This window comes from Pteronotus mesoamericanus, unplaced genomic scaffold (genome assembly GCF_021234165.1).
Source record: "Pteronotus mesoamericanus isolate MK-2021 breed Mesoamerican mustached bat unplaced genomic scaffold, CSHL_Meso_final contig_1193, whole genome shotgun sequence".
Lineage (NCBI taxonomy): Eukaryota > Metazoa > Chordata > Mammalia > Chiroptera > Mormoopidae > Pteronotus > Pteronotus mesoamericanus.
The window spans coordinates 2633435-2645732 of NW_026555039.1; the positions used below are offsets into that span (position 1 = coordinate 2633435).

At 64.9% G+C, this 12298-nt stretch overlaps 1 protein-coding gene across 3 annotated transcripts in view; it reads right to left on the reverse strand.

The window, feature by feature from the left end:
* Nucleotides 1-12196, reverse strand: part of PRKCZ (protein kinase C zeta) — a 72817-nt gene extending 60621 nt beyond the window's left edge. The window contains exons 1-4 of one of the 3 annotated variants that reach the window (XM_054584077.1): nt 12159-12196; nt 7671-7792; nt 6853-6942; nt 5400-5450 (exon numbers count right to left, since the gene is read on the reverse strand). In XM_054584077.1, coding sequence (XP_054440052.1) covers nt 5400-5450; nt 6853-6942; nt 7671-7788 — 259 coding nt within the window. In that variant the 5' untranslated portion in view covers nt 7789-7792; nt 12159-12196. Of the gene's footprint in view, nt 1-5399; nt 5451-6852; nt 6943-7670; nt 7793-11665; nt 11777-12158 lie in introns of those variants that run through there. The other 2 variants (XM_054584079.1, XM_054584071.1) reach the window with 2 other exon arrangements.
* Between the last annotated feature and the right edge of the window lie 102 nt (nt 12197-12298).

Sequence of the window (12298 nt, forward strand, 5' to 3'; positions counted from 1 at the left end):
GAAACTTGCAGGCTAGAAGGGACTGGCAGGAAATGTTCAATGTCATGTAAAGTCAGGACCTACAGCCAAGATCGCTCTACCCAGCAACGCGATCGGTTAGAATTGAAGGGCCGATAAAGAGCTTCCCAGACAAGAAAAAACTAAATGAGTTCATCACCCCCAAACCATTATGAGATGAAACATTAAAGGAACTTTAAAAAGTAATAATCAAAACTGTGAACAATAAGATGGTAATAAATATATATCAGCAACTGAATCTAAAAAACAAACTAAGCGAACAAGAACAGAGGCGGAATCATGGACACGGCGGGCGGTTTGATGGTCGCCAGATGGGAGGGGGTGGGGGTGAGTGGGTGGGCGGGGAGGGGATTAGGAAGCACAAACAGGGAGTCACAGGGCAGCCGGGGGGTGCACAGGGCTAGCCCTAGGACACGGAGCAGCCGAAGGACTTACACGCCTGACCCATGGGCACGAACAGGGTGGGGGGGGCCTGAGGGAGTGGGGGCGCTGGGCGGAGGGGGGCAAAGGGGTAAAAAATGGAACACCTGTAATAACATCACCAGTGAAATATAATTTAAAGAAAGAAAAATTCACAAAACTGCAGAAATTAAACAACACTCCCTCAAAACCACCAATGGGTCAAAGAAAAAAATCACAAGAGAAATTAGAAAATACTCAGAGACAAAAGAAAACGAGATACGACAAACCAAAACTTTCAGGACGCAGAGAAAGCAGTGCTAAGGGGCAAGTCACAGCTATAAAACACTGACACTGAAAACCAAGAAAGGTCTCACGTCAGCGGCCTCGCTGACGCCCTAAGAAACCGGGCAAGAGGAAGGAACTGAACCCAAAGCTCCCGGAGGGAAGGAGACGACACAGATGAGAACAGAGAAACGAGACCGAGGACAGAAAAGCCACCAAGAAAATGAAGGAAAAGGTCAACAAAACCGACAAACCTTCAGGAAGAGGAACTAAGAAATAAGGGACTCAATCAATAACATCGGAAACGGGCCCTGGCTGGTGCGGCTCAGGGGACTGAGTGCCCAGCCTGAGACCCGAAAGGTCGCTGGTTCAATTCCCGGGCAGGACACCTGCCTGGGTTGCAGGCCAGGTCCCCAGCTGGGGGCGTGCGAGAGGCGAGCAACTGATGTGTCTCTCACACGTGGATGTTTCTCTCCATCTCCTTCTCCCTCCCTCCCCCTCTCTCTTAAAATAAAGAAATAAATATTTAAAAAGAAACAGTGGGTCGTTGCTCCTGATTCTAGAGAAATAAAATGGACTATGAGAACTGAACAGTTATACGCCAACAATCTGGATAACCGAGAAGAAACGGACAAATCCTGAGAAGCACAAAACTCCCACGCAAACCACAAGGAAACAGGCAACCTCCGCACGCAGACCTGTGAGTGGTGAGTGGAGTGACTCGGGCCTCAGAGTTTCCCCACAAAGAAAAGTTCCGGACCTGGCGGCCTCGTTGGCAAATTCTGCCCGCCATTTAACAAACTAACACAAACCTTCTCCAACTTTTTCCAAAACTGGAGAGGAGAGAACACACCCCTGAACTCACCACAGGAGGCCAGCACCGCCCGGACACCACAGCCAGACAGAGACGCGAGGGGGAGCCGCAGAGCAACGCCCCCTGTGAGCGCGGGGACACACAGACGCTCCGCGGCAAACCCGCGCGCAGAGGTCACGGTGCGCGGAGGGCCTGCGCGCGGCCACCCGTGGGTCCGTCCACGGAGGGCGGCCCCACGCACGAGCACTGATGGCAGCGCGGCACGTGCACGGGGCAAAGGGGAAAAAAAACAAGGGGTCGTTTCAATGGAGACAGAGAGGGCGCCCGATGGAGCTGAAAATCCTTCCACGGTTAGAATACTGGACGCAGCAGACACAGAAGGGTCCCTGGGTGCATCTTCCCTGTTACCGGACAACCCGCTCAGTCCTGAGGCCGTCTGCCTGGAGAGAGCGCCACGTGCACAGGCGAAGGGCTCCGTCCCATGCGCCTGCCCCCCACCCTCCGCCGATGTCAGATGCCAGGCCAGGCTGTCCCCTGTGCGTCTGACCCACCAGCTGCAGGTCGCAGGTTCCCCGACCCCTCCCGGCTCCACTCGTTCGCCGGAAGGGCTCACAATCGCCGTGTGTTGTGAAGGGACGTCCTCCGGGCAAGCCAGTGAGCAGAGGCGCGCAGGGCAGGGCAGGGACAGAAGGCAGCGCTCCCCGCCACTCCGCGGGCTCCCCCACCGGAGCAACTGACCGAACCAGGGGCCACCAGGGACCGGGAGTCCCAACGTCCTAGCCACGAGGTCTCTGTGGCGACCGGTCCCACCCCGGGGCTGTCTTGGGTGGGCCATCCCTACTCACCTCCACTAGAGGGCTCAGAAGGGACTCCCAACCAATGACAAAGCCACTCCTACCACTCAGGAGAGTCAGGAGTGCAGAACCTGGCACCGGGAACACGGGCCACGTCTACTTCCCATTGCGCCACAGAAGGGAAGCGCCTCACGCAGTGGGAGCTGCATACGAACAACGCACAGCGGATGTGTCGACGGTGAAAGGCTCAAGCCGTCCCCCAGGGTCAGGAACAAGACAGGGCGCCGCTCTCCCCACTTCTGCTTGTGCAGCGCTGGGCAGTCTAGCCAGAGCCACGGGCAAGAAAAAGGAAGAAAAGGGATCCAGAAGCATTAACCTGTCAGTTCACGGAGGACACAGAAAACTAGTAATTCTACAAAAAAGTCATTAGAACTCAAACAGATTCAACAAAATAGCAGAACACAAAGTCAAGAAAAATCAGGTACGTTCCTATACACTAGCAACAAACACCCCAAAAGGAAATCAATAAGACAGATGTTTACAGTGGCATCAAAAAGACACATTTAAAAAAACCTAACAAGGAGGTGAAAGTCTTGTACAAGAAAGACTACAAAACAGCACTGAAGGAAATTAAGGACGTGAATAAGTGGAAAGACACCCCACATCTATGGAAAAGAATATCAATTCCACCCGAAGCAAACACGGTACATGCAATCGCTATAAAAATCCCACTGGTGTGTTTTGCAGAAATAAAAAACCCCATTTTGAAACGCCTATGAAATCTCAAGGGACCCCAAATAGTCAAAAGATTCTTGAGAAAGAACGAAGCTGGAGGTCCCGACTCCCGGATGTGAAGCCTAGAACCAGCTACAGCGGTGAAAGCCGCGTGGCCCTGGCAGAGGGACAGACACGGAGCCCAGAGGGACAGAGCAGAGGCCCCGAGGGGACCCTCGCACCTGTGGGTGGACGGCTTCCAACACGGCGCCACGACCGTCAGTGGGGAAGGGACAGTCTTTTCAACCAAATGCCACTGAATTGTTCACTTTAAAAGGTTAAAACAGCCCTGGCTGGTGCGGCTCAGTGCACTGAGAGCCAGACTGCGGATCTCAGGGTCGCCGGTTCGATTCCCAGTCGGGGCCCAGGCCCCGGCTGCAGGCCAGGTCTCCAGCAGGGGGCGCGTGAGAGGCAGCCACACATGGATGTTTCTCTCCCTCTTTTTCTCCCTCCCTTCCCCTCTCTCTAGGAATAAATAAAATCTTTAAAACAAAAGGTTAAGATAGCAGATTTTACATGTGTACTCCACATAACTTTCTAAAAGCTGTGTAAAACCAATTAAATTCATATCGATTAGAATGTGTGGGAAGGTGTTTTGTGGAAAATGAAGACCCGCGGGGCTGGCACGAGGTGGCCCTTCCAGCTGGACACGCCCGGGTGCCACGGGATGGCCACCTTCCTGCCGTGGTGCATCGGTCTGTCCAGCCTTCCTAACGAGGGCTTCACGTAGCTCCAGGACGTACCCTGCCCCCGGCTGACCCCTCACATGCGTCCTCGGCACTGGGCAGAGCTGCCTGAGGCCATAGAAACTGACCAGGAACACGGGCAGCGTGGCCATGGGGTGACCAGAACAGGGCTGCCCCAACCGCCCCAGTTTAGCACTGAATGGGGCCAAGGGGACAGCGCATGGGAGAGGTCACCCACGCCGCTCGGCCCCAGGGGCCCGGGAGGCCCACGGCAGGGGCTCGGCCTGCACCCGACCGCCAAGACCAGGCCGCCCCGCCCCTCCTGGCTGCTGGCCAAGTGGACGCCCGTGCCCAGAGCGGGAGCCACACCGGGACACGCCCCCCGCCCCCCCCCGCCCCCACGTCAGCTGCCCTGGCTCCCAGGGCCCGCCGCCTCCCCGCACTGGTGGGGGGCTCTCCCAGAGCCTGTGAGCCGTCGCGAGCCTCTCTGGACCTGCTCCCCACTGCCCCGCGTCCTCGGCCCCCACGCCACAGCGGAGCAGAGGCGGGGCCGGCCCCAACCACCTTCCCCACGCGAGGCCCGCGTGCGGCGACCCCGGGCGGGGCGGCGGCAACCCCACGGGAAACGCGAGGCGGGCGGCGGGGCCAGCACGGCCCGGGCCCGGGCTGAGCCGACATCTGGCTCCGGCTCCTGGGGCGCCGCACCGCACGCAGGCCCATGCCCAGGCCGCACGCGCTGCTGGAGACCCCTCTGGACAGCCAGCCTGTCCCCACCGTCAAAAGCCTTCCAGGTGGCAAACAACAGGACGTCCTGCTCGAGAACCCAGCGGAGGGGACCGCCTGCCTCCCAGCAGGAGGGCCGTCTCATTTTTTCACGTGTCCAGAGACACGCACCGCCGAGTGTGACGGCGCCTTCCCATGGGACGTGGGCAGCCCTGGGGGACGAGGACCCGGAGACCCCCGTGCCGGCTGCCCGCCCCTCAGGCCCCCTCGGGCTGCCTGGGGCTCCGGCCGGCGGGATCCCGTGTCACGCAGTCACGGCCCAGCGCCCCCCAAACCTCTCCAGAAACCCGCCGCACGTCCACCTCACAACCCTCCTGCCGTGACCTGAGTCCCCGCAGCTCCCGAGTCCCGCCTGCAGGAGAACGGCATGTCGCCCGCGGTGTCTGCTGCTCCCAGGCAGGTGCCCCCCGGGCGGCCCCACCCTGGCTCCTCAGTGCGGCCTCCCGGCCTCCGCATCTCAGGCTGCACCCCCACCCCGCCCCAGCCTGTGCCTTCATCGCCACGCTTGTCACCGGCCCCCGCCGCCCCCCGCCAGCCGGTGCGCGGCTCTCCCTGGGCTCCCCACTGGGCCCTTCCCTCCTAGGGAAGGTCAAGGCGTTTCCAGGGCTCCTGGCAGCAACCCGCCCTGGCCCTGCTCGTGCACCAGGACGGACACGGAGAAAAGGCAGGGACCCCCCGCCACGAGGCGACACCGGGAGGGGGTCCCATCCTCTGGTCACTCCCGTCGGGAGTCTTCCTGGGGTAAACAGTCCTGCGCCACAAGCCACCACCAACGCCGCCTCCCCGTGCCAACAGACACGTCACAGTCCAAGCGGCGGCAGCGGCGGGGGCACGGGAGGTACTCACTGTCTTCTCCAGGGCAAGGCAGGCCGGGCCGCTCGGGGACGCTCGGGAACACTGCGCGGGAGAGAGAACCAGCGTCAGCCCTGCTGGGGCCGGCCTCCGAGAGGGGCCAGGCTGAGCGCGTGGGTGCACGGAGCCCGCGTGGCTGACGGCCGCCGCTTGGGAGACGCGCAGCAAGGCTGAGATGCGGGGCCCAAGCACGTGTGTGCGCCCGTCCACCCAGGTCCCTCCTGCAGGGCTTCGGGGCACAGGGGCGTCCGGGGGGCCGTCGGAGGGACGCAGGCGGCAGAGCCCAGGTGTGTCCTGAGCACCATGACACAGAGGGCAAAGACCCACGGTCACGCTGGACCCCAGTGGCAAAAGCCCACCTGTGCGCCTCTGTCCTTGGGGGCTCACGGTTCAACACCGCCACACGCACCTAGGACCCGAGGGCAGGTTACGAAAATAGAAGCTTAGAAAGTATGAAAACTGGCTCCGGCTGGGGCGGCTCAGCGGCCTGCGCGCCGGCCTGCGAACCGAAAGGTCGCCGGTTCGATCGCCAGTCGGGGCGCAGGCCTGGGTTGCAGGCCAGGTCCCCAGTAGGGGGCACGTGAGAGGCAACCGATCTCTGCATCTCTCACACATCAACGTCTCCCTCTCTCTAAAAATAAAGAAAGAAAATATATTTTTTTAAAAGTATGAAGACTAAAATGAAACAATCTTTTCTTTTTCGTCTGCAAAATAGTACGTTTAGGGCTCCCGCCACAGCGACGGAGCGGGGCGGGGCGGGGGGGGGCTGCAGCGGGCGGGCCTTCGGATCGGAACCGTGCGCCTGCACAGAACTACAAAAACAGGGCGTTTTAACCACCCACTGGCCCAGCAGGAGAGAAAATGACCGACTGACAGGGAGCGGTGACCAGCCTCACGCCCCGGTGCGCCCCCTGGCTGCCCGGCCACGGCCGCCGGAGCCGCGCCTCGGGCCCCCGGCGCCCTGCGGAACCCCGAGGAGGGGGACTGCGGTGTAAAACCCCCCGTTTAAAGGCTGTACTGGAACGGCCGCGGTTCTGCCTCTCGCACCCCGGCTCGGAGCCCAGCGGGCTGCGGGGGCCGTGAGCCTGCGATGCCCTGCTCTGCCTGCCGCCTGCGCCCGGATGCCGGGAGGGGGCAGCCGAACGGGCCCGGGCTCCTGGCGTGCCGGGGCCGCGGGCTCCCAGGACCCACAGCCAGGACCCAGCCTCTGCGTCAGGGGCGCCTTCCTGGCTCGCCCAGGGGGGCAATTTTTATCTGAGTTAGTAACACATGAGAGAGAAAATCCAAACTGCGTGACCCTCAGCGCCCTCCAACCCTCTGCCATCACGAGGGTCTTAAGCCGTGGCCCTCCGCGTGGCTCCCGGCCCCGGCCCCGCCCCGGGATGCCGTGGACGTCTGCGCAGAGCCCTGCCCCCTGTGCCCTACGTCCCCCGCCCGTGGCACTGACCGTGAATGATGAGCCCGTCGTTCCCGTGCTGATGGGACAGGCGGAAGGCCTCCTCCAGCTCCATCTGGGAGGACACAGTGCAGGGGTCCCCTGGGGGGGCGAGACACGTCGCTGAGGCCGCCGCAGGCCTCAGGCAAAGGGGCCCCCACAACAGGCGCTCCCGGGGGCGGGGGCGGGGCCCAGGACAGCCGGCCCAGGGCCCCCATGGGAAGCCGTCCTCCTCTGGGAGGGAGGTGAGCTCGCCCACAGCCCGTGACAGCCACGCGCAGGGCTGAGCTTCGTGAACTTCCGGACGTGGGCGAGACCCAGAGTGCTCTTCTTAGGCCAGTCCCAGCCCACAGGGAAAGGCCCCCGGCAGCACAGACACGCACAGGCCGCGGCCCGGTGGCCCTGTCCCCGCAGGAAGGGGCTCCCTGCGTCCTCCTGCAGTCAGTCACCCCAGAGAAGGGGACACTCCCGGGACGTGAGTCTGACAGAGGAGGAGGGAGTGGGGAGCTAGAGGCGGAGCGAAGGGGGTCAGAGCGGAAGGGGCTGCACGCCCCTTGCACCCCTTCCCTGAGAGAACGGAGAGCACTCGCCCTTCCGGACCACCCCCAGGAAAGGCCCCCCGTAGGGGGAAGGACGGTCAGGCGAGGAGGTGCGGCCGGGCCCCTGCAGGCCCGCGGCCCTGGCCCGCCCAGGCTCCCTTCCGTGGGGCCCAGCCTCCCCCCAGGACAGATCCGGCCCCAGGGGCGGGACGCTGCGGAGACCCCAGAGGGCTGGCCGCCCCGACAGGGGGGGGCGGGTATGCGCCCTCTGCGGGCCGCGACCCAGGCTACCTTCGCTGTCCACCCACTTGAGGGTGAGCGGCTGCCCCGGGTGCAGGCTGCACATCTCTCTCACTTCCGCGCAGAGCTCCTCGAAGGTGGTTGCCGCGTCCAAGCTGGTGATCAGCATGTCCCTGGGCAAAGAGGGTGCGGACAGGTCACTGGGGCACGCGTGTGCATCCCATTAAACATGGGCTACTGGTTAACCCAGTTCTTGGCAAAATCATTGAACCCTTCCCAGAACCGCTGGCCACGGTTTTGTTCAATAAGCATCGTGAAGGCCCTTGCGCGGAGGCAGGCGCCCCCTACTGGAAGCCGGGCAAGCAGCAGCTCAGGCGCCAGGCGCCCGCTCCACCAGAAAGGTCAGGCGGTGGGTCGTGCCTATAATCTTCATTCCCCAAAACTGGAGGGTGCAGAGGAGGGCGCCAAGTCCAAGGACTAACGCCTCCGGGAGGACCGGCGGGAGGGGCGGCTGGGGGAAAACTGTGGGGGGGAGGGGGGGGAGGTGGAATAAGTGATGCCCCAAGGACGCCCCAAAGAGACGCTCCACCTGCCTCCCTGCACGTTTGTTTTTTTAAAAGCGAGTTGCACAGGACACTACCGCCTTTCATCTTTTTATCCAAAGACGGGGGCCGACACTGGGTGGCTGGAGACAGCTCAGGGAGTCCGGGGGCCCTTCCCGCTCTCCCCAGCCCTGAAACAGGTGCCGGTGCTGCCCAGGCCGGGAGAGGGGGGCGGCGCTAACTCGGGTGGGGCGCAGCCTCGCTGAACGGAGAGGGAAGCCTGTCCTCAGAGCACAGGCTGGAGCTGTGGGGAAGATTCCCCCGTCCGGCGGCAGGACAGCGCAGAGCCTGCCGGCAGAAGTCCGCCAGCCCCGCCACGTCTGGCCCACGGAAACGCGGCGTCCGCTCGGCGCAGGCACCGCGGGCTTCTGAGCCCCTCAGATGCGGTGTATAAAGGCCCCGACCACAAGGCAGCAAGGCAAGGGCCCAAGGGCCCCGGATCTGCTCCCGGACAGCGCCCTGGCCCAGCCAGCCGCCCAGGGCCCCGCCCACAGGCCGCCTCCCGCTGATGGCCGCCAGCTGGCCACCCTTCCCACAGGAACTGCCACCGTCTGCTCAACGACCCTCCTCACCTGCCCCCAGGACCCCAGCATGCCCCGGGGCTAACCACAGCCTGTAGTGCTTCAGCAGGCGGGGAAACTAGGGCGCAGGAGGGGCCCGGCCGTCTGCGGGGGCTCCAGGGGCGACTTTCCACCCCTTCTCCTCGGGGTCACCCAGCCCTGGAACCTGGCACATTCGTCCTCTGACCCAGTGTCCCTGGTCCTCCTGCCCCGAGGAACTGTGGAAGCCAGGGACTGCCACCCCTTCACCTGTGAAGCGCCCCAAGCGCCCGCCCCCGTGTTTCTGGGGGGAAGCTAGCGCTTGCCCAGGAAGCCCCCACGCCATGGAAGTGCCCAGCGTGAGGCTGGACCGCTCCTCGTCACCCAGCCACAGCGAGGCCTGACCAGCAAGCCCGGGGTGGGGCCACCCTCCCGAGGGCACTCCCACCGTGAGACCCCTGACCGCCATCCCTAACCTCACCCCAACCCTGAACCGAGCAGGTCCCTGAGCAAGGCAGAGCCCTGGGCAGGGTGGCCAGGCCTCGGCTCCCAGCAGCCTTGCGGATGCCCTCCGGGGACGCCCAGGTCTCCTGGGCACAGGACCAGTCCTGGGCTTTGCACCGCAGGCCCTGGACAGCGGAGATTCTGGAACAGGAGGCTGAGCTGGACAGAGGAAGAGCCAGCAGTCACTTCTACAGCCTCCTAAGAGCAGGTGGCTGAGGCTCAGCCTGGCAAAAGGGGCCCCCAAACCACCTGAGCAGCACCCCAAACCCCCCTGAAAAATGCAGGTGCTGCCAGACCCCAGTCCGAAGGCCCCAGTGGGCGGAAGGGAGACCCTGACCGCAAGCCTTCTGGGGGGCCTCGGGCATGGGGAAGGATGACCAGGAGAAGCCATTACCAGTGGGGGCAGCAGAAGAACCCCCTTTTCTACAGTGTCTTCGCTGTGTCCGACCCTCAAGCCCTGGCCCTGCCGCACAAAAACGGCCTCCCTCCGGGAGGCGCCAGCAGCACCCTCTCGCCCAGAGCCAGATTTTTTCCTGAGCCAGAGTGGGGTCTGGGTAAAGGGCGCTGATCTGGGTGGGCAGCTTCCGGGCCAGCGTCCGGCCATGCTGAGGACCGGGTCTCCCACCTCAGTCCCCTGGGACAGGCAGGGGCAAGACAGCATGAGCAGGCAGGGAACAGGGAGCCGGGCCTGGGAAAGGCAGCAGAGAGAGTTGCAGGAGGGAGAGGAGGAGGAGGGAGAGGAAGAGGGGGAGAGGAAGAGGGGGAGAGGGACAGGAGAGCGGGTGACAGGACAGGGAGGGAAGAGCAGAGGTCGGGGAGGGAAGGAAGAGGAAAGAGCGCGGGGCGTGGCCTCATCCGCTAGGGAAACCAGACTCAACAGGTCACGTTACTCCCCGTAACCGTAACCGAAGTGCTCTCCAGGGCCGGAGAGGGGACTGGGTGGCCCGGCAGCAGGCCGCCACCCCTTTGACCTCCCCCACCCCCTGGGGAGCTCACGCCTGCTATTAACCCCTTGGCGGGCGGGTGGGCTCCCACCGCCCCAGGCCGCTCTGGGTGTGGCCATCTTCTCGTTCAGGATCCTCTCGGGTTTTTACAAAGTCCCGGCTCACTCCGCTCACTCCGCTCACTCCGCTCACTCCGCTCCGAGGCCCCGCAGTCCCAGTTTACCCAGCAGCAAACCCAGATGCTCCGGCCCTGGGGGCAGTCAGAGACCCGGGACTCAGCTGACCCCTCTTGGGCTCCAGGGGTAGCCCACCCTCCCAGGCCAGAGGACAAGCCCCCTCTGGACTCTTCAGGGGGGCTGGCCGGCGCTTCCCCAAAACGCTCTTCCCTCCTGCTCTGCCACTCTGCCCCTCCGTCCGCCCCCAGCAATCGCGCCCAAGCTGAAAGTGGCCGAGGGGCAGCGAGGCCTGACCAGACCCTGAACAAGAACCACTCAGGAGGTCAAGAGCCTGAAACCCCTCCTCGGGCCTGAGGACGCGCCCAGGGGGGCCCTCGGGCAGACCCCACGGACTGCCACAGTCGCCAGACCGACAGGTTCACCCGCAGCCCTGGATTGGCGCTGCGCCCCGCCCGCCCCGCCCACCCTGCGGGGCTGCGGCGGCGACCCTGACAGCGGCTGGCCCCACTTCGGGACTCCCGGAGGCCAGCACCGTGGAAGGAGGGAGCAGCCAAGGTGCCGAATTCCCCCGCAGCGCCGTCTACACCGCGCTCGGGCGCCGCCCCCTCCATCCCCACCGCGCTTCCCGCGGCCAAGCGCCCGGCGCTCCCCGCCACTGACGCCCGGGCGGCGCCCGCTCGCCCCCTTTCGCCGCGAGGCAGGTCGAGTCAAGGGCGCCGAGCGCGGCCGCGGGGCGGATCGGTGTCCGAAAGGTCCGGCCCCGGGGAAACCGGCCGAGCGCTGCCAACCAGGCGCCCGCCGCGCGCGCAGCCACGGGCGGCTCCCCCCGCCCCGGCCTTCGCCTTGGACATGAAGCTTTTCTCAAACTGAGAGCGCCAGCCGAGTACGTTGGGAAAACTCAGGAAACCCCCATTTTTAAAGTCGGCCGCAGTTTCCACCATCTGACCCAAACTCTAGTCTTTACAGGTATATGGCCTTCACGGTCCAGCTAACTTTCCAGGGAAAATGTCAACACTGCGCCCGGGGCTGAGGAGCGCGCCGCGGAGTCACCACGCATCCCGCGCGCAGAAACCCCTCGCGGGGTGGGGGACGAACCGGGGCCGCCTCTCGGCGCCAGTGCGCCAGGACCTCCCGGGACGCCCCGGGCCCAAATTGGCCTCGCTGTCCCCTCGCTCCCGCGCCGCCACCGGGACCCCGGCTCTTGGCCGACCGCCGCAGCGGCGACACGGTCCCCGACGGGCGGCGCGAGGCGGCTGCCCCGCCCCGCCCCGTCCCGCTCACCCGCCGTAGTGCGCCTTGAGGCGGACGCGGCCGCCGCTCCCGTCCATCTTGGGGCCCGTCCTGCTGGGCATGGCGCGCTCAGGGCGCCGTCAGCACCGCGCCCCGGGCGCTCGGGCCATGGCGCGGGGCCCCCAGTGGCCCGGCGCCAGGTGGGGCGGGCAGTGGAACGCGGAAGTGAGCGCGCGGGGTGGGGGTCGAGAGGCGCCGGGCCGGCCAACTTCGCCGAACTTGGGCGGTGCGCGCGCGACGGGGCGGGGGCGCGGCGGGCGGGGGCGCGGAGTCCGGCGTCTGGCCGGCCGGGGGGGGTCCGAACATGGCCGACCCAGCCGGCGGCCAATCGGCGGGGCGGGCGGTCCCGGGGCGGGGGCGGTGGCACCTGCGGCCAATGAGGGCGAGGCGGGGCCTCCACCTGGGCCAATCCCCGGGGGATCCCGCGTCCGCTGCCCAATGGCGAGGCGCGGGTACACTACCTGTCGGGCGGGGCGCGGCCCACCTGCGGCCAATGGGAGCGCGCGCGGCCCGGCTCTGCCCGGCAACCCTCAGCGGCGTCCGCGGCCGGGGATTCGGGGACCGCCAGCTTGTGCGTGGCTCCTAGACGCAGCTCGCTCCGGGGCCTCGCGGTTCCTAGGTGGG